Raw genomic sequence first — 21,039 nt, 5'->3', positions numbered from 1 at the left:
CTTATCTGCATATTCCAGCTGCCCTCAGTTCCTCCAGTGGCAGCCCTGCCAAGAGAACAGGATGGCAGCACCAGGGCTGTGCACTTCCTGGCCACATCACAGTGCAGATGCAGCCCTGCTTGACTTCAGCAGCCTCAGCTGTGCTTTCAGGACAGGCAGCTCAAGCTGAGCCTTTGTTCACTCAAGGCTGGGCTATTAATTTAGAATTCACTGAGGCACAATGAACAGGGAGCCCAGTGACAACATTTTTATAGCCACTCTCCTTACAAAGGGAGCCTGTAATTCCCAAGGCAGCGCTGGCCTCTGTTTGACTGGTGCACTTAAATCTTCACCTGTGCTTTTATAATAACCAATATTTTCTGTCAGAGCTTGCTCTTACCCTGTTGGAATCAATTCTTGTCCTGGAGGTATAGATGGGAGGAGGAATGTTGAAGGCTTGAGGAACAAGATACTCTTCAGCATCCATCATATCTTCCAGGTCTTCCTCATCAAGAAGATTTTGGAAGAACTTGCTGTCATTTGGGCTTGGGAGCTTCATACGATCATCTCCCTGAACAGATTGTATTGAGAGAGGAAAAACATCAAAAGATGGATTCACTTCCCAGTGAGAGAATTTCAGCCTTCCTAATGCCCTGGCAGCCAGGCTGCAGGGACCACACATGCTGCTTTGTTTGTTCAAAAGCACTTTATCCACATAATTTGTGGCTTTGTTTTGTTGTTTGGTTTTTTTTTACTGGGAATATGATGGCAAGAAGGGAGTAGCTGTATGAATCAAGCAAAACCATGTTTTTGGCATTCTTGTGATTGACCTTTTATTCTTTCCTCTCTCTTTTTCCCATACAAGATCAGTTTCTGACCCAAGTTCTGACATATTTTGTGAAATATCTCAGCTATTTAGGCTCAAATAGGAGGGGTGGGGAACAACACTTCAAAACATTCAAAGCCAATGCCCCTAAGAGTTGGTTGCTGCAGAAAGAATTGTTTTTCCCACCCCTGTGATGCTGCAGGGTTGCTCACCTGAATCACCAGGTATCTCTGAGGGTCTCGAGCCATTCTGGAGAATTCAGCAGCCAGCTCCTTGAATTTTGGCCGACTGTCAGCATCAATCATCCAGCCTGGATGAAAGATGAGAAAGCAAACAGTTAAGTGTTAAGGGTGAAAATCATTCTGTTTTTTAAAATGCAGAAGTTTGAACTGCTTGATAGCTCTGGCCCAAAGAAAAGTTGCAATAAGGAACCCAGAAGAATGGAAAGTTGGAATTCTGTGATTCATAAAAGGGAAATCACCTAGTTTTGGTCAGACTAGGTTGTTCCTTACTACATGGAATTTTCCTTTATTTGCTGGGCTCCTCTCTGTCCCACAGACAGCAACACCACCTTGCAATTTTCTCCACCTTGCACACTTGGATATCAGCCCTGACTGACTTTTATTAAGGATGAGTCTCACCACATGAGACATTTTTGCACTCAACAAAGCTCTTGCACAATTTAATTTCCACACCTCCATGCACAGTACAAGTGTTTTCAGAAGATACTTAATTTACTTCTAGTTGTCCTTTCCTTTTTTTTTTTTTTTTTTTTTTTTTTGCAGGGCTTTTGTGTACAAAGCAAAAGGGAAAGAAGTATATATGATGGATGAGATGTCTGCATGTTAATCTCACTTAAATTAAGCCAGAAATATCAGAGAGATATTTCTAATTCTTTTTAAATTAGAAGTATAACCTTGGAGGATACTGTCATTAGAGGGGGTGTCTTGGAGATAAAAAACTTGGAAGAAACCATGTGCAGACTTTTTTTCCCTTTTTACTAGAGTAAAATATTCATAATTTTTTGTACTGGACTGCAAATGATAAAAAATAATCCTCTCTGTAGCATTTCTTCTATTAATTTTACTTTTTATTATTACCATTTCAATCATCATTCTTGCTACTAACAATAAAACCTTCATGATTTCTTTCCTCAATATTTGGAAACGGGTTTCTCCTCACAGCCTTCTCTGGCTGGGTATCCATGTGCCATAATTATTTTTAATCCTATCTTTTTTACATCAGAATCAATTGTCATGGAAATGACAAGGGTTTACAATAACAATCAGTCAATTTTGTCTTCAAGAATATGAGATAACATCTGACAGTAATAAGAGGCTGAGCTAACTGAGCCCTTCATAGCTAACAATTGCAAAACTGCAGAAGATGTGCAGACAGTGTTTAAATGGAATTTACAGTATCTTGGGAAGTTTTTGTTTGGCAGCAGCAGCAGCTTGCTCTGTTTCCCAGCTCTGCCAGAGACTACCTATGCAAATGTTCTAAACCAGGGTCCCTCTTGCAGCCAGAACAGAGGTAGCAAAAGTGACAATACCTTACACTTCACCAGGTGAACAGCCTAAACCAAACTGCACTAAAAAATACAAAAAGGATATAGACAGAAAGCTAAAATATAATAATGAAAACTTGTGACTCCTTCCAGAGCCTTGACACAGCTTGGCCATGATTGGTCATTAAGTAAAAACAATTCACATGAAACCAATGAAACAACCACCTGTTAGTAAACTATGTCCAAACACATTCTAAAACAGCAAAACACAGCAGAAACAAATCAGATAATTGTTGTTTTCATTTTTCTCTAAGGCTCAGCTTCCCAGGAGAAAATCCTGGGCAAAGAGATTTTTCAAATAGGAATATGACGGTCACAATAAGAGGCTGAGCTAACTGGGCCCTTCGTAGCTAACAATTGCAAAACTGCAAAAGATGTGCAGACACTGTTTAAATGGAATTTACAGCATCTTGGGAAGCTTTTGTTTGGCAGCAGCTTGCCCTGTTTCCCAGCTCTACCTATGCAAATGTTCTAAATCAGGGTCCCTCTTGCAGCCAGCACAGGGGGATCAAAAATGACAATTCCTCGCACTTCACCATCACCATAGAAACATCTTAAACTAAACTATACTAAAAAATACAGAACTACAGGGGTATCAGAAGTGACAATTCCTTACACTTCACCATCACCATATAGACATCAATAGTGCAGATTGGGGGCTGGGGCAGGCGCTCTCCCTTCTCCAGCAGGTCGGGGATCTCTCGAGTTGGAATTCCATCGTATGGCTTCCCACCAAAGGTCATCAGCTCCCAGATGGTCACTCCTAGGCAGAAGAAAGAGTGTCAGTGGTTGGGGTCACACTGCTCAGATTCCCTCACAGCAGAGTAGCCTGGCCTAGTTCTGGACTGCAATCTCTTCTCCATCAGTGCCTGGAAAACTGAAGTTTGGACTGGGGAGACAGAACAAGTGGCTCCTTGTGACTAGTTGCCATCTGGGCTTAAACCATGACAGTCTGCCACTTAAAAACTCTGGAAAATGGTGAAACAGCACTTTGTGGTAATCTTCAAAAGAAATTTCCCCCATTTTTATTCGTATAAGAAATGGCATGATAGACCTGAGGCACACGAGAAAGGTCTGAGACAAATGAAGGGTGGTAAAGTAAATGGGTGCAATAACAAAAGAATGCATCACACTCTTTTATCAAAAAGGGAAATGAGTGCCTGATGCACTCTATTATTTTAAGAGGAAAAAGCACAGATGTTCCCTAAATTAGAGCATCAATTTCCCACAAAGGTACAGCACTGAGTAACATGAGGTCATTGGCTTTGCCTTGCAAGCCATTCACAGCCACTGCTATCATTTCTTCCCTTAAATCACCTCATGGATGTGAATTTATCATAGTGCTGCACTACAAACCCAAGGTTCTCTTTTTGAGAAGCCATAGGATTTTTTTTGGCTTCAGAGCTTGAACTAAAGATCATATATCACAAATAAAAGAATTTGTGCCTGAACAGAATCTTAAATATTGAAAATGCTGCTCTCACACTGTTTTGTTTAACTTTTATTTGAATTGCAAAGGTCATTTTAAGCATGCCTCAGATCAGTACCATATTTTGACAACTGTCATGCTAATGTGAAAAGTGATGGGCAAAATTACCACATGAGTAAACCACATTTATTTCACCCTCATTCATCTCCTTGCTGATATTAAATAACTATTGTTAATATTGTTAACTACTGTCAATTGTTTATAGTCTTTGTCTTTCTGATTACAGAATGGATTTCTGGATTTCCTGCATTTAAAATGAAGTTCATAAATGAAGTCATATTTTTTCCTGAGTGATCCAAGAATTTGAAGAGAAAGAGCAGCTTCACAAGATCAATTGAACTCTCCCAGGCTCTTTTCAGCTGACTAGAAGAGGGCAGCTACCCAGCCACAGCAAACAGTGTCTTTTGCTGCTACCCACAGGTAAAAGTGAGTAATGAATAGAGCTGCACACCCTTTTGGCTCAGAATAATATGGCAACAGGAAATGCAAATAGGACTCCATAGGCCCAGACATTGCTGCAAATTTTCATTTACAAAGGTATACATGATTTTATTAGTAATAGCTGTACCAGATAAACAGGCAGAGACCTCAGCAGATGTGGCAAACAGCTCATCTGAATAACCATTAGCAACACTGAAAGAACACCTCATTTCTCAAATATGACTTTTTCTCTGTGTGTGTAGCTCACCAATTCCCAAGTTAGCTGTGAAATTAAATAGATGCTTGTTCTAGTTAGTTTGGAGAGCTTGTCTCTTCCTTTTCTTTCTCTTGCCATATTTGCTCTGTATTATGACAAATTCCCTTTTATCTGACTCTAGGTAGAGAAAGTCCCATAAGCCTGAAAATGTTTTTTGACATTCATGGCTTTTAGAGTTGAGCTTTTCAAAGACTGCTGAAAATTGTGACCTGCAGCTGTATTTTTATGAATCCATGGCTAAGCTGAAAGAGGTCTTCTTCTGTCATAATAATCAGCCAAACTGCTACCAGACCAGAGCTGGAGGCACTCACCCCAGTGGGGAACATCATGATAATATATTTCAGTGAGCAGGGCAGTAACACAGGAGACAGTAACAACTGCTGCTTAGAGTTACACATTTAAAGGAAAAAAATCCCAAAACCTGAGGAGCAAATGCCTCTGGAATTAACTCCTTTGAGAAAAAAGATATCTTTAACATAGTAACACAACTTGGTTTAATGCTTTTAAAAGACACAACTTTTGAAACTAATCACGTGCAGATTTACCATAGCTCCACACATCACTCTGATGGGTAAATTTCCTGTAGTGTATGCACTCCAGAGCCATCCACTTAATTGGCATCTAGGGAAGGACAAGAGAAATGTAACCTTAGAAATACATTATTAAAACAATACAAACAGATCCTGTGTGAATACAACAACTTTTTCTCCCTGTCTCCTTCAATGTGAGATTGAAAAAAAAAAAAGAGGAAGTGGCTGTTCCTGCCCTCTAGAATGGGGTTGTGCCTCATAAAACGTGTAGGTGGGAAAGATGAACCAGTTACCTGCAGAACTTGTGATATTTACTGATTCAGAAGTAATGGAACAACCTGTGGTTTCATCAAACCTTTGTAAAGAGGGACCAGTGCAGAAATTGCATGTAATTCCCTTAGATCTGAAGTGCAGCAGAGAAGGTGGAATGCAGGAGCTTTTATTCCTTAACAGTTTGCAATCTCTGCAATCTGAAATAGCAACACTGCTCTCTCAACTGCTCTCTGATAAGGCCAGGTTACAATGCAGGGCCCAAAACAGTTCAGCATCCCCATCATCATCATTATCATTATGATGGTAAACAGGCAATGAAGAGAATTTGCAGTGCTTTATTGTTAACTCCCAATATTTGTTAAAAACCATCCCAGGAGCCATCCCAGCTCTCTGTATCAGCACAGCAGTGGGAAAAGTTGCTTCCCAAACTAAGTCAGCAGCCCCACGTTCATTCCAGTGTCAGTGAATCTTTTCTGACAGAGAAGGTGTGCAGGCAAACCAAACCTCATTCCTGCATTCCAGCCCACCCTCTTGAGTTCCTGTTAAAACGGGATTCATGGTGTTTCCCATTCCTGAGCTGGGCCCAGCAGGCACAGCTGATGCCTCAGGTTTTAGCTTTTATATTTTTCAGATTCTGTGCTGGTTTAGTGTGTAGTTCTGAGCTCCATATTCGGGGGTGGTGAGCTCTCTGCATAGAGCAGGGAGACAAAACAATTCTTTCTCTAGCTGGGGACCAAGGACAAATAATCCAAATTTCAGGCCCAAGAGCATAAACAATGGTGAACTGAAGAGAGAAAAACAAGGATGGGACTTCATGACTTCATGGACAATTAACTCCAATATGCAAATGGACCAGAACTTATAAAAGTGAGAGACCCCGTGACCAGTTGTCCATTTTGTGACCATTTTGGTTCATCTCGGGTGCAGTCCTGGCTGGGCTCTTGCACTGCCCAAGGTGGATCCACTGAGGCCTTTTAATAAGTCCTTTATTCTTTAGCTCCGTCTGGCCTCTGTTCTGGGTCAGCCTTCACAAGGCCTCACAGCTCTGCAGTCCATGAATTTCTGAAGGACGAACATTTAGGAGATTTTTACCTGGCAGGGACTCCTATGGGTTGACTGCAGTTTGGAATTATGGAAGAGGTACTGGAATAAACCAAAGGGATGAGTAACTGCAGGCAAAATCTGAACAGATGGTGGGTGTAAAAGCAGAGGATGTGTCTTCATTCAAACCCTTATGAAACTACCTTCCATGAAGCTCACTAATGAACATAACCTATAGAGTTAAGGCAAAAATAGCACCTTGTAATAAAGGCTGCCTTAACTCTTGCAAAGACAGTTCATCCTCCCCCACTGCACTCTGCAGAAGGGCATTGCTTTCATTCCCATTGGATCCCAGATGTGAACAGGTGCTGAAGGAGCAAAGATGCCTTGCTCATGATGGGATAACTCAGGTTGGAAGTGATTCAGGAGGCCTCTAGTCCCACCTCAGGTTCTCAGCAGGTTCAGGCCTAGGAGATTAGGCCAAGTTACTCAGAGATTTGTCCAGTCTGGACTTGAAATCCTTCAAGGATGGAAACTGCACCACCTCTGTTGACAACCCCTTGATTGTCCAGTCTGAACCTCCCTTGGCATGCTCTCAATACTGATTTCACAGGATGCTTTTCTGGACCTGGGAAGTGATACATCTCCCCTAATTCCTGCTCCAGAGCTCTCAGCAGGGTAACAAGTCCAAGACACAGCTGCCAGGGAACAGCTGGTTTGCAAGGATAAACTCTTTTTCTGTCATTCACTGTCAGATGGAGGGAAGAGCCTGAGGGGCTACCAAGAAGAGGATTACAGAAATAAGTGAGCCAGGGGAAGCTGCCAAAACCCCACCTTCCCTGCCAGGATGTATCTTCCCATGGGGAAATGGGAAAGCACTGGTGGCTCCTCTCAAGCTCTTCAACTCCCTGACTGCCCTGGCCAGGTGATCCAAGGGCAGCAGGCACACAAAGAAGGCAGCAGCTCATCCCAGAGAACAGCACACACTGGAACAGCTGTTTGTCTCAGCCAAGGGCATGAGTGAGCCCAAAAAACCACAGAGACCAAGGAGACAGAAAGCAAACTGAACATCCAGGAAAAGGAATGACAGGTGAAGCAAATCCTCTGGGATTCTGTGACAGATTGAAATGAGGAATTTCAAGATGTTTAGGGAGCAGTCAGAAGCACCACCTACTTACTGCCTCCTGAATTTTATCATGCATTAATCTGAAATTGGCAGAAATAAGGTAAGGCACTACATGGCCATGGTGTGGTTTGCTGGAAAGTAATAAGGGAAAAGATCTGGTTTCAAAATTATTATTATTATTGTTATTTCAGTGGCCTGGCATTCAGCATGGTACTGGGGAGATGGACACAAGATATAACTACAAAGGCTCTTCCAATGTGATAGAAGGGCTAAATTCTCATGTTCTGTGGCCTTCCCTTTTGTTTTCTTAAAAATTACTTGTCTAGGAAAGTGGGACTGCACATTATTAAGGTGCATACTGGCCAGAGAAAGAGGCTGGGCAGGAATGCCCCAGAACATCCACCACTCATTGAACCAAAGTAGTCAAAACAAGACACAAACTGGAACATGTGAAAAAAAAAACAATTTTGAGTGTGAAAACTGCTAGTGCAATTATATTTCAGTGCCTGGAGAAGCTCACTGTGCAAAAAACTAGCAGCTTTTATGTGTGCTTTCACAACAGAGTTCTTCTGCAAGGCAGGGCTTTGCTCAGCCACTGACAGACTCTGTCACACAGTCCCACAGGGACACATTGACCTAAGGAGGACCTTCAGGAGCTTTGTCACAGCGTGGTAGATTTACCTGCAGACATGTTCAGTGCTCACCTTGCCCCCATCAGCATTGTACTCCTTTTCATCCCCTTCCAGGAGCCTGGCCAAGCCAAAGTCGGTGATTTTCACGTGGTTTGGTGATTTCACCAGGACATTCCTGGCTGCCAGGTCCCTGTGGACAAGTCTCCTCTCTTCCAGGTACATCATTCCCTGAAGGAAGACGAACAGTACAATAATGCTAATTAGTTTCACATGGTTTTGGAGAACTAACTTTCACTGGTGACACGCAAAATGGCTGGTTCAATTATGAATATTTACAATGAGAAAATGGCCTAGAGGGGAGAAGTTCAACATTGCTCTTGCTCTGACCAGGAGGCAGAATAAGATGACCTTGAGTTAGTCCAGTATGAATGATTCTGTAAGATTCAATTACCAAAGAGAAAAAACCCAACAAAATAATAAATAGATAGCTCTTTTGCTTCAGCAAGCTTAAAATCTGGAAATGTGAGACAAAGAAAAGAAATATTATGGTCCTTGTTCTTCAGACAGGAAATGTGATGGTCATAAAAAACAATCAATTTAGCCAGAGACCCCAGAAATTAGAGCACACTGGGAAACAATCCCAGCTCTGTCACATTCCAGACAAGTGTCTCTAACTCAAGACAAAGATCCTTGTCCATCTTCAAATGGTTTTTTAGTTGGTCACAAATTTTCACTATCCTTAGAGGATTAGAAGGAAAACAATTCTTTATTCCAAGTGCTGCAACTCCCTCACCTTTTCACTCCCTTAAAATATTGCCTGTAGGATTATAATAAGACATTAGATCAATGGCCCTTTTTTATGAGCATATATATTCTGTTAGAAGTATATTCTGTTAACAGGCCCATCCAGCTGCCTTTAAAGATAAGGTAACATATACTCAAACTGCCTTAACCTTATTCTTATTCTGATGGGACACTAACCATCCACCAGCATATGGAAATTTGCACCATCAACACCAAAGCTTGGTCTGATTAATTATATAACACACAAAGGATAGTTGGGCAGGGTTACAAGCCTATAATTTCATTAAAAGGCATTTATGACATTAACCACCATTATTAGAACTTAGAGATGAAATCACACACTTGACAATTGCCTTTAAGGTATCTCTTAATATATTAGCTCTGTATAATATATATGATAATTTTTAAAAAGTCATTGCTGAATACCAAAGAGATCATATTATCCCATAATACAGATGATAATGCAGAGTCACATGTAGTGATTAAAATAACCAGATTACTCAGTGCCATGGGCCAGATTTGATTATCCCTCCACAGCCTGAGGAGCTCACAGGTACCTGTCCCCACACAGGCTGCCTCCCATGCCCTGTGGACAGGGTGCCCAGAGAAGCTGCCCCATCTCTGGAAGTGCCCAAGGTCAGGCTTGGAGTAGAAAACACCAAAACATGTTTGGAGCAGCCTGGGATAGGGGAAGGTGTCCCTGCCCATGGCAAGGGATGGCACTGGGTGGGCCCTAAGGTCCATTCCACCTCCAGGATTCTATCAAAGTGCATATCTATGCAAAAAAGCATCAAATGGATCCCTAAACTGGTTTTAGGTGAAAGATTTCAATGCAAACACCAGTAAAAGCTTTGAAAATTGTGGGAGAATGTTTGGCATAAACAGTATTTCATGCAGTCAACATGAAGGCCTGTTAAAGAGGACACAGAGGCTCTTTGGCATAAAGCAACTGAAGTTACTCTTTAGAAGCACTGCTACCTGCAGCAAACACACCCTCCTGCCAAGTGCAAACCAATATTTTTGGCTTTTGACCATCAGAATTGTAAGTCTTTAAAAGAATAATAGTTTTTGACATCAATGTTTTTTGACATCAAATTAAAAGACAAATAAATCTCATGGGCTAAACAATTGTGAGTCACATAAGAATCATACCCTGATACCAGCTGATGAGGGAATTCTGCTGGCATCAGAATATATCAGGTCCAAATAAAATTATAATCTTTAATAGATTAACTTGTACCTATCAGCACTGAAACTATATGAAAATGTTGCAGATTTCTTTTGGCCAAAATGAAAATACAGAATTTGTCTTGTGAAAATCAAAACAGATGAGCTGTACCAAGGCTTTAGCCTCCTGTTTCTAGTTAATGATGGCAGAGATGGATGGTGAGGTGTGCAAAAAATCCTTCATTGAAAGAGTTACACAAGCAAATTCCTAACCATTTCTCTTTGGTCTTATTTTACTGTCTCTAATTTCAAGCATTTTTTCAAACCTATAGGCTAAAGCTTTAGGACATTTCACTGTTTATTCTATTAATTCATTTCCATTATTCCAATTTTGTGCTATTATTTAGTATCACTTTTGCAAGATTCTATTTCATTCATCTTAACCTCACACTATCTTAAGAACTAGAAAAATGTGTAATCACCAACACCTTTCACTGCTGCTCAGCAATGCCACAGCTGGTTTTCTTTTCTTTTCTTTTCTGCCCTGAAAGAGGGCAGAAATAACTGCCTGTGGATCATTGCAGTTTGCCTCACCTCTGTCAAACAACCTTCTTGGGGCTGCCTCACACCTGTGATGCCTAAAAGCCAAAATCAACCCCTGTAGGGTTGGTTGGCAACTACAATATCCTCTGCAGGGCCCATGGTCTGCAGAAATGTAAATCCTCTTGGGAATACCCAGTGGAAACATGTTTGATTTTCCTGATACCCTATCAATAAGCTTTAAATGTGGGTGGCAGAAGTATAAAATAACATATATATATTCACACACACATACATATATGTGCATATATATATGTGTGTGTGTATATATATATGATATATAAAAATATATATAAAATATAAAAATACATACATTATATATAATATATAAATTATATTTATATAAAAATAATATTATATATTTATATATATGCACATATATATACACATATATATATATGTGTGTGTATATATTTTTATATATATACACACATATATATATGTATATATTTTCAATAAATGAGACTATCCAAATGGAAGGAAAAGAATCTAAAAAAACGGGAATCCTGTAGTAGGAGTCCTTGTAAAATATATGTATTGTGTAAGTGGCTGTGCCCCAATCCTAGTTGTTCTAAATGAGCTACAGCTGTGAAGTCCTTAATTGGGCAGCAGCTGTGGCTCGTGAAGGCAACTGGGATAAAAGGGGGATGGGCTTTCCAGTCAGGGAGAGCCTTGACTGTGAAGCAGGGCTGTGAAACAACAACAACAACACCACTGCTGAGAAGAACTGCTCATAAGGTATGGGACTCTAGGAATAATATAATAGCAATATGAATGCAATATATAACAGCAATTTGAATACAACAAGTGGTGACCCTGACGTGATGGAGATATGCAGCCTGAGAGCTGTGGAAGATAGGACAGCCGGGAGCTGTGGCGGCCTGAGAGCTGTGAAGAAACATGGCCTTTGAGTTGAGGAGCTTTGACAGCCAGGAGCTGTGAGAAGGTGGCCTTTGAGCAAGGAGCTGTGGTGAAACACAGCCTTTGAGCCATGGGGAAATATGTGTGTTGTCCATGGCCTTTGAGTCATGGGGAAATGTATGTGTTGTACTTGAATATCTATACTGTACTTGAATACCTGTAAGTAAAAGAAAAGGGGAAAATATAGTAGGAGTCCTAGTAAAATCTATCTATTGTGTAAGTGGCCTTGCCCCAATCCTAGTTGTTCTAAATGGGCTGCAGCTGTGGCTAATGAAGATAACTGGGATAAAAGGGGGTGGGGCAGTCAGGGAGAACCTTGGAGAAGCCCTGACAAAGAAGCAGGAGCAACACTGCTGTGAAGAGCTGCTTGTGGGAAAACCACCCAGAAGGTATGGGACTCTAGAAATATTCTAGCAACAATATGAATTAGAACAGAATCCTACAGTATTCACTGCAGCAATACTGTCTAAACATATTATGGAGAGAAGCACTATCTGAAGACATTTTTGAACATGGCAGGGGAAAAAAAAGCTCTATATGTATCTTTAATCTTTTAATATGATACAGAAGTTTGATAAAAAACATATAGTTGGTGGCATCCCCACCCAAAAAAAGACATGAGAGGATACCAGGAGGACATTTTATGAGTTGAACAGACTAAAAGTTATTCATTAAGGGCTATGAGAAATCATCTTCTGCAATTTTATTAAGAAGTGTTTATAAATTTTCTGGCACCGTGACAGCTTTGGAATGGTCATTTCTGGTACAGTTAGGGTTGGTCTTTTACAAGAAAAATATCAGACCTGAAAATGTGCTGGCAATAAACAGAAGTGGGACAGTGGAAAGGAGGGACAGCTTCCTGATCTTTCCAAGGGTTGAACTTCAGTGGAGACAACATCAAATAAAGTTCATAAAGTCTTAGGATTCCCAGCGCTGTGGAAGTATCACCAAAGCTGGGCTTTGGAGGGAATAGGAGAGAAAAAAAGGATGTTTTAAAAAAGGAAAATGAAGTTTTTCTGGCAAATCACAGCTTTGAGATCTGCCTTGAAGTTGTGGCCATAATTTGCTGTTCTCTTTATTATAGCCAGTGTTACCTCCTGCTACTGCTGTAATTTGCCTCCCAGTTTCTGGGGGAAGCTCTTGAGCAGAGCCTCCATCTGCACAGGTCAGAGTGTGTGAGGTGTGGGCACAGACCATTCCAGATGCTGTAAATTAACTTCTTTCACTTCTGTGGACTTTTTGGAGTCCCACCTCCCTGCTGAGGATACTTCTAGATTTGTTCAAAAATCTGTGCATGGAATGCCCAAGTCTGACCTGCAAGTCCTGCCTGAAAGCTCCTTCCCTCAGGTGGCTGGATTTCATCTCCAGAAAAAAAATACATTCATTACTCAGGGCAGAATTCAAACAGGTATGTAAGTCATTAAATGCAAAATCCTTTTGGGATAATTGCTAGAGATGAACTCAAGTGTGTTGAATCACTAACTAAAGTTTAACATATGTCTTCTGTCTTGCATGACACAAGACATCATTTTGCAAGAACAAATCAAATTTAAAAATTAAGTGTAAAGCCCTTCACCTGCCCCAAGATCCTCAGCAATACCAGCTCACAGCAAACCCCCTATAAATACTTATTTTTCATTTGTTTTCTACACTAAATATGATTGCTTCTCTAAATGGAGGGCATGTTGATCTTATCTCACCCAGGAATTAAGAGCAGCCTGTTTTTTTTAATAATAACTTCCACCCACCAAAGCAAACACACATGAGCCAAATTCATTCTTCAACTACATGAAGGAAGAAAATTTCAAGCCCAGCTCAATTCTCATGGACATTAATCTGCAGCTTTGGAGAATGCTCTCTTACCATCCTAATACCTCAAGGCTTGCTTTACAATGTGAGTCAACGCAGAAAGCTCACCCCATGGAAAAGGTGTCATTTTGCTTTGGGCTAAGAATACACTTTTCAAGGAAAACACTGTGCCGTTTGTTGTCAGAAGAAAGCACACTGAGGCAGGCAGCTGCTCCTCCAGGGAGAGTTGTGGGACAGAAACACAGACACTGCTCTGCAGAGCTGGGATGCCCTGGGCTGGCACTGGAAGTTGTGGCATTCACATTCTCTGAAAAAATTCCTTCACCCAGGATCTTTCTCCTGGGAAGCTGAGAAGCCCCAGAGAAAAGGGAAACAATTCTTATCTCATTTGCCTCTCCTGTGTTGTGCTCATGTGGAATGTGTTTGGAGATTGTTTACCCACAGGTGATTGTTCCATTGGATTCTGGTGTGAGTTGTTTTGACTCTTTGCCCAGTCAGGGCCAAGCTGTGTCAGGACTCTGGAAAGAGTCACGAGTTTTCATTATTATATTTTGAGCATTCAGTAAGTATCCTTTCTGTATTCTTTAGTATAGTTTAGTATTCTTTAATATAATATAGTATCATAAAGTACTAAATTAGCCTTCTGAGAACATGGAGTCACATCCATCACTCCTCCCTGCCATGGGATCCCTACAAATACAATAGGAGGTCACCCCACAGCCTGGGGGGAGGGAAGGGGATGATACCAGCCTGAACTGGGGACTCACTTATACCTTCTAAATGAATCCTCACCCATTTGGGGCACCATTTGTGTTGGCTTGTGCGGTTTTTTTCCCTTTCACAGGACATGACTGCTGGTGTTCATTCCTTGAGCTTTATTGCAGCATCAGCCTCATTGCATGGCTGAGACAATTGGGAGATGGCAAAGCTCATGTCCAGCCAGCAGCAGCCAAAGATTTCTTGTTACAGAGCATTTAAAAAACTTTTTAGCCAACAGCACATTGCTAAAGCTCACAGACAGTTGTTTTAACTAATTACTAAAAGCACACACACACCTGCTTCACACAATGCTTGTCTGCTCTCTATTAACCACACACAATACTTCATTATTAAGCTTAAAACCTTCTACTATCTTACTAAACATATTTTCCTGCAGTCTTAAGGTCTATCTTAGCCAAGCCAAAAACTCAAACTATTGTTTCCTGTCCTTGCTTGCTGTACTATTGTAACTTTTCTATCTTCAGACTGTGCAGCTGCAGCTGATTCTATGTTTCTCTGCTCTGTTTCTGAGGCCTGCTCTTCCAGCTTTCTGGAAATCACCTTACCTTTCCTATTTCCCACAGTGGGATGTCCTGGGTGGGCTGGGCTGGGAGCTGGCTCTGGAGGTCACCCCACAGCCAAGGAAAGGGAAAGGGGAATGATACCCACCTGAGCTGGGCACTTATGCTAAGCACTTCTCCAGCAGCCCACCTGCCAAGGGCTCCTGAGAATGTCTGCACTTCTGCCAGCCCTGGTGGAGCTGGCAAGGGAGAACCAGTCCTGAAAGCCCAAATATTTAGGAGTTTGATTCAATTATAGGAGGTGAGTTACGCTCTCTCTCTTTGGTAAAGGGTAGACAAAGAAAGCTGATGTGATAGTCATGTATTCCTTCTCATCTCCTGCTCACTTGACAAGCTCTCAAGGTTTAATTTCTCTTCAGTCTGAGTTTGAAGCAATGTGCTATTAATGTGTAGCAAGCTGTATCTCAGGGTAAAATGCTTTTATCTCAAGCTGGCCATTTTCAGATGCACAAAGCTGATATAACTATCTGGGTTTGCCTACAACTGCGTTGGTCCTGTCCACCTGAGCAGGACCAGATGACAGAAACTCTGCCAGATCTGCAGGTGTGACATGAGCAGAGGGGACACTGCTGATAACAGCATTTTCCTTACAGTCCTGCTGTGACTTTGCTAAATCTTGTCAGACTAAACAGTTCAGAGTACACAGAAGCAAGAACAAGACTATCTGTACTTGGCTCAAGAGGCGGGATCCCAGTGCAGCTGGATGATTATCCCTATGGAAAGGCAACCAATGAAAATCCAACTCCTGCACAGGTAACTTGAGCTAGGAAAATAGCAGTGATGTTTTGAACACAGGCCAGTCTTACATCTCCCCACTTGTGGCTCACCCAGAAATACAAACTCTCTTTGCTCACACGTGTGCTGGCTCAGCTGAAGCACAACGCTGGGATGAGTTGGCTCCATATCAACCACAGAAGGACACAACTACCTCTGGCAATATAAAAGTGCCAGTTGCACATCAAAAGAACAAATCTGGATAAAAAGAACTCAGCACCAGATATTTGCTTTGCACCATGCAAGTTTAGCTGTCCCAGAAGTAGGAATGCAAAAGCCTGATTTACTGCACTGCTAAACTCCATCCCAGGACACAAAATAAAGCATGACAGGTAGAAACAAACTCAAGAAGCCAAAGTGAAGAGAAAGAGGCTATAAGGCTGATTAGATGAGAATTACAGGGAAAATGCAGCCTATTCCAAAATGACAGGTGAGTCACAAAGGGAGAAAGAGTGGATAGAATTGAGAGGAGAAGCAATTTCATAAGCTCATGACATTTCAATGCTTAATTAACTGGACTGAGCAGACATCTTGATGGGCCCAGGCCCACTCCAATCCTAAATTAACATCTCAGGAATGTCATCTCACCCCCTCACAGCACAGATAAGTGGGTCACTGCTAAATTGACTGGCTCTCAATTCTGAGTTTGTGGGGCCCTTGAAATAAAGTTCTCAGTGCTAGGAAGGTGCTGGAGCTCCTCAGGCAACACCAGGAGGGGAGTTTGTTCCACTGCAGCATCAAACATGTCCTTTGTCTGAACTCCTGTGGAAAGATGAGTTGTCTCTCAGGCTCCCTGAAATTATGCACCTTTCTGGATCGGGTGGTGCTGAATATGAAGAGTCTGTGAAGCACTTCACCTTCTTCTAATGGAAAATGTTATATAAATCTATTCAGTAGTGTAAGCAATGAGAAGCAGGCCAGGTATTTATTTCAATGCTGGCCATACTGGACATGGCTCTGAGTTCTGGTCCCACCTCCTGGCACATCTGTGCAGCTGCTGCAAAGTTCATCCCCAAGTGTGGGATTCCTGAGGGAGGGAGCTGTGCAGCTGGGCCTGATCTCCATTCTGCAATGAACTCAGGTGCTTTCTTCAGACAGCTGCGTGCAAGGTGCTCTCCTGTGCCAGCTCCATTCTCCATGCTGGGGGCAAATGCTGGCTGTGCCAGCCCTTCAGCCAGCCCAGGTTACTCTCCCTTATTCCCAAGGAGCTGAAAAGGACAGGGATGCTCTCCCATTAGCTCTGAAGAAAACCACAGCTCAGGGCACTGCAGCCCAAAGAGGAGAGAGAAATTACAACTGGTGCACAGAAGTGTATCAGCAGTGCAGTTCTGGCTGCAACTGCACCAACAACACCTTTTTTCTGTGAAAGAGGCCTTTAAACAAGAACTAACTGCCTAAATAACAAACTTATCACTGCAAAACTCTCCTTGCTGGGCAATAACATTTACTGCAAAGCAACTACAGTTTAGAGACTGGCAGGATCACAGCCCTGATGACAAAGGCTGTTTCAAATTGCTCTTTCCAAAGCAAATCATGGAAATCTGTGCTCTCGTGCCAGCAGAAGGAATCTCTACAGTAGAACTACAGAGAATTAATGGAGAGGTCTGGAGGAAGTGGCCTGAAGAAGACAGCAGAAATCCCATCTGTGTGTTTGTACAAATAATTTAAATGCCATTTACAGAAAAAGATCTTCAAATGGATCTAGCTTTTTCTGCAGATTATTTGTAAACTAAATGCATTACATGGACAGTGAGCATCTGAAATACAGCTGTGTTCAAGTGGATTGAATCAGGGTTAGGAAACAGTGAAATAAAGGTTTTCAGGAATACCTGACATGCAGAAATTTATCTATTTCTCACCTGTCCTCTGACTTGGGAAGTGCTCAGAGACTTCAGGTCTCAGCCCCCAGTGGATCATACACTCCTGAAAAGTGTTTGATGCTTTTCAAAGTGGCAACCAAAGAGAGCTATCAATTTTAAAAGGCTTTTAGAATGCCATTCTTCTCCCTCCCATTAATTGCTTCAGGCAGACCAGCTCCAGCTCCTCCCAAAAGCAGTCCATAAAGGAGTTCCCAGTGCAGCTGGAATGGGGGAGCTGTGAGCACTCTCCTGATCCTGCAGCTCCAAACTGCCCAGCAGGGAGATCACTTGGCTCTCCTGGATGGCAGCCCACAGCAGCAGCCTTGAACAATGGGCTGCTGCTCCCCCAGCCAGCCCCTGACCTCTTGCCAATGCAATTACAGTCAGGAGAGAGCATTGTGCAGTGCATTCAGCCTCTCCAAGAAAGTGCATTTAAAATGGATTACTTCTGCTCCTTAGGCAGGCAATCAATAGAGATGTGGACTGCAATAAGTACAGAGATGTCTGTGGGCTGCAGCACTTATCCTCTGTGTCTCTTCAGAAATTAATTAAAAATCAATGAAGTGTGCAGCCTATTAATAAGGAACCTCCAGATTAACAGATACAAGCCCAGCCTTCCCTCAGGTTCTGAACAAGCAGAGCCCCAGTGCAAACACTGGAAACTCTCCAGCACTCCAACCAAACCCTACCCTGACCTTTGATGGCCATGCCCTGCACCTGGCTGAACTGCAATATCCCCAGCTTTATGCACCCTTCACAAATTTATACATGCTGTGTGTTTCCAGCAGGAGGAATTGGGGGAAGCATTCAGAATTTCAGAGAAATGAAGCTTAGGGCAAAGCAAAACCACCTGTGTGAAGGTGAGATCCAGCAAACATCTAACAGAGGGTCCAGTCCAATGCCCCCTCTTAATTACCAACTTTTTTTCAGACAGCTTTCTTGGGAAATGACTCCTGACCCTGGAGCAGATAATTTTCCACTGGAAGTGTGCTGATAAACTGGCATATCCTGCACTGGATGCAAGGTTTTCTACATTCATCTGATGCAGCTGCATGCTATGATAATTAAATTTGTGACAAAACAGGTCTTTCCTGCACCCTGTGCACTTGGCTGGTTTGGCTGAGTGTTTTTGGACAGCTGAAATTACACTGCCCTTCTCTTGGGCAGTGCACACAGAACACTGTGGTGGCACTATCTTGTGTGCTCAGACAAAAATCCGCCAGGAAGAGCCCACAACAGCTCCCTGCTTTGCAGAAGGGAAATAGGTACAGAATTCCACTGAAACAATGAGAGGTGAAATTTTTTACCTCAAGATGTGTTTCATAGGGCACTCTCAGTCCAATTAAAAGCTGTTAGCACTATCCTGGAGGATTTTATTGGAGGATTATATTTCCTTTTTGAGCAAACAGCATGATTGGGGCTGAGTTTCTGAGGCAGGCGCCTTTATTTGAAAGATGCTCCCGCAGCTTTGGGGCTCTGTATTTTAAAATCACCATTTCAGGGTAAATTGGGAAACAACAGGACAATGGAAGTACTTTCAGAAACCACCACTTCCACAAGCTATTCCAGTGCCTGGGCTAGCAGGCTGTGCAGGAGAAGAGTGGAACAAGGGCATATTTACCCTGTCCCTCTCCTATTTTCTTCTCACGTGAGCAGAGCAAGCAGTCAGTCTGTACATGGGCTTCTGCTTGGGACTGCAACACTGTTCCACAAAAGAAAATGTTCTGAATCTATTCTAAATGCTTCTGATACTCTGATTCAAGAGAGTTGTTGAATAAATTACAGCTTTGAACTCCCAAACTCTTGTTGCCACTAGGTTTCTGAGCACTTCTTAAAAACCCACATCACAGGTAACCATAGTTACCTATTACATACATTTTTTTTCCTTGTTCTAATTGAGTTGCTTATGACAGTGACAGAACAGGTGAGGCCAGCCACATAAACAGAGTGTGCTCTCTGATAATGGCTGGAGAAACCTGCTAAATAATCCGTTAACCTTATTCAATAAATACAGATGAGTGCTGGAATGGGGTGTGTGGAAGACAGAGATGTGCTTTCAAGAGACACCTATTTCCCCCCAGCTCAACCATCCCATTATTATTAATGGCCCAGAGCATTGCTGTGCTGACAGTGAGAGCACACAGAGTGTAAGTCAAGCTGCCACCATGCCCCATGAACTCCCTGTCATGCCTGAACCCCCTTCCATGCATGTGTGGGGACCATCAAACACCTTTGCCTGGTGTTTCAGCACCTGCCACCTTTTCCTGGCCACCTCAGGGTGCTGGGAATACAAAGCACAGCCAGAGCAAGGCAAAGGACAGCAGAGCACTGGGGTGCATGGAGTGTCCCCTCCCCTGCTCCTCTGTCCCTCAGCTCAGCCCTACCCTGACACCAACCCCATGGAGATATGGGGGCAACACACCCAAACCAATTTAAACAAGCCTGGCATGACTTTGTTACAGGATATTCACAGAAAATAAAATAGAATTTTAGACCCTTCAGGTCTGGAGCACTGACTGCAGTGATATTTTGTGCCATATATTGGAAAATATATGGCACAAAATGTACATATAAATATATTTATATATATTTATATATATTTATATAAAGATATATTTATATATTAATTTATATATTTTTATTTATTCATTTATGTATATTAATATGTTTATCTATAATAATATATTAATACATAATTATATATTACATATTATATAAATATATATCAATATATTATATCAATATATTATTATGTTACATATAACATTCATATATTAATATTATATATATATATTAATATGTATTTATTTTTATATATTTTATATATAAATATATATAAATTAGCACCCCTGTAAAGGGGTTCTGCAGATCTACCAAGGGACCACAGTCCTACACAGGGATGAAACTACTTCTAAAGTAGTAACGATCTAAATAAAATCTTTCATCATGGCCTCTAAACCAAACTTTTGTTTTCCTAGATCCTGGAAATATCTGAGGTTTGGCTCAAGCTTTTGAAATCCATTTATTTTGAGGTGAATCCCAGCACTGGAGGTTCTAGTTCCCGAACCTGAGAAACCTCTCAGTGAGCATGAACTGACTGTTTTAATTGATCTCTGTACAGTTTGCAGCTACAGCAAATACTTAAATTACAGCTTTTTTTTTGTTAGGTTGTCTCCAGAGCCAGGGATGCCATGACTTATTTGAAAAGAAAAGTACTCATGACTTTGACACCTCAAGATCTGAGCATGTGGGTGGTGAATACATTGGAAATTTTGAGAGCTGCTGAGCTGAAACATGTGACCTGAGTGGTGCACAGAGCAATCAGGGCAGGTGTATTTCCACTGATAGTAACATTTTAAGTGTCTTAACACTCCATTCCTGATTTTCTGAATTCTAAAGGGAGTTTTTCCATTAATTACAACTGAGCCAGGTTCAAGCCTTGGGTCAGTGCTGCTACCACTGCACAGCACCCAGATGGAACATACAAATGAAATTGAAATGGAATTTTCACTGGGGAAGCAGAGGAAAGCCAGGAGCCCTGGGCTCCTCTAAAATCCCAAGTCTTCTCATACTTTAACTTCCTCCCCAGCTATGACCCCCTCACC

General features: G+C 41.9%; 1 protein-coding gene across 1 annotated transcript in view; it reads right to left on the bottom strand.

Annotated features, from left to right (window-relative positions):
• ERBB4 (erb-b2 receptor tyrosine kinase 4) overlaps window positions 1-21,039 on the bottom strand; it is a 465,169-nt gene that overhangs the window by 20,811 nt on the left and 423,319 nt on the right. Inside the window, exons 21-25 of the mRNA XM_054278524.1 lie at window positions 8,233-8,388; window positions 5,104-5,179; window positions 2,989-3,135; window positions 1,018-1,115; window positions 380-550 (exon numbers count right to left, since the gene is read on the bottom strand). Of these exons, the coding sequence (XP_054134499.1) occupies window positions 380-550; window positions 1,018-1,115; window positions 2,989-3,135; window positions 5,104-5,179; window positions 8,233-8,388 (648 nt within the window). The remainder of the gene's footprint in view (window positions 1-379; window positions 551-1,017; window positions 1,116-2,988; window positions 3,136-5,103; window positions 5,180-8,232; window positions 8,389-21,039) is intronic.

This window comes from Melozone crissalis, unplaced genomic scaffold (genome assembly GCF_028551555.1).
Source record: "Melozone crissalis strain CALT ecotype California unplaced genomic scaffold, PUWL_Pcris_2 ptg000023l_1, whole genome shotgun sequence".
Taxonomy (NCBI): Eukaryota; Metazoa; Chordata; class Aves; order Passeriformes; family Passerellidae; genus Melozone; species Melozone crissalis.
This window is presented reverse-complemented; position numbering and strand designations above follow the sequence as displayed.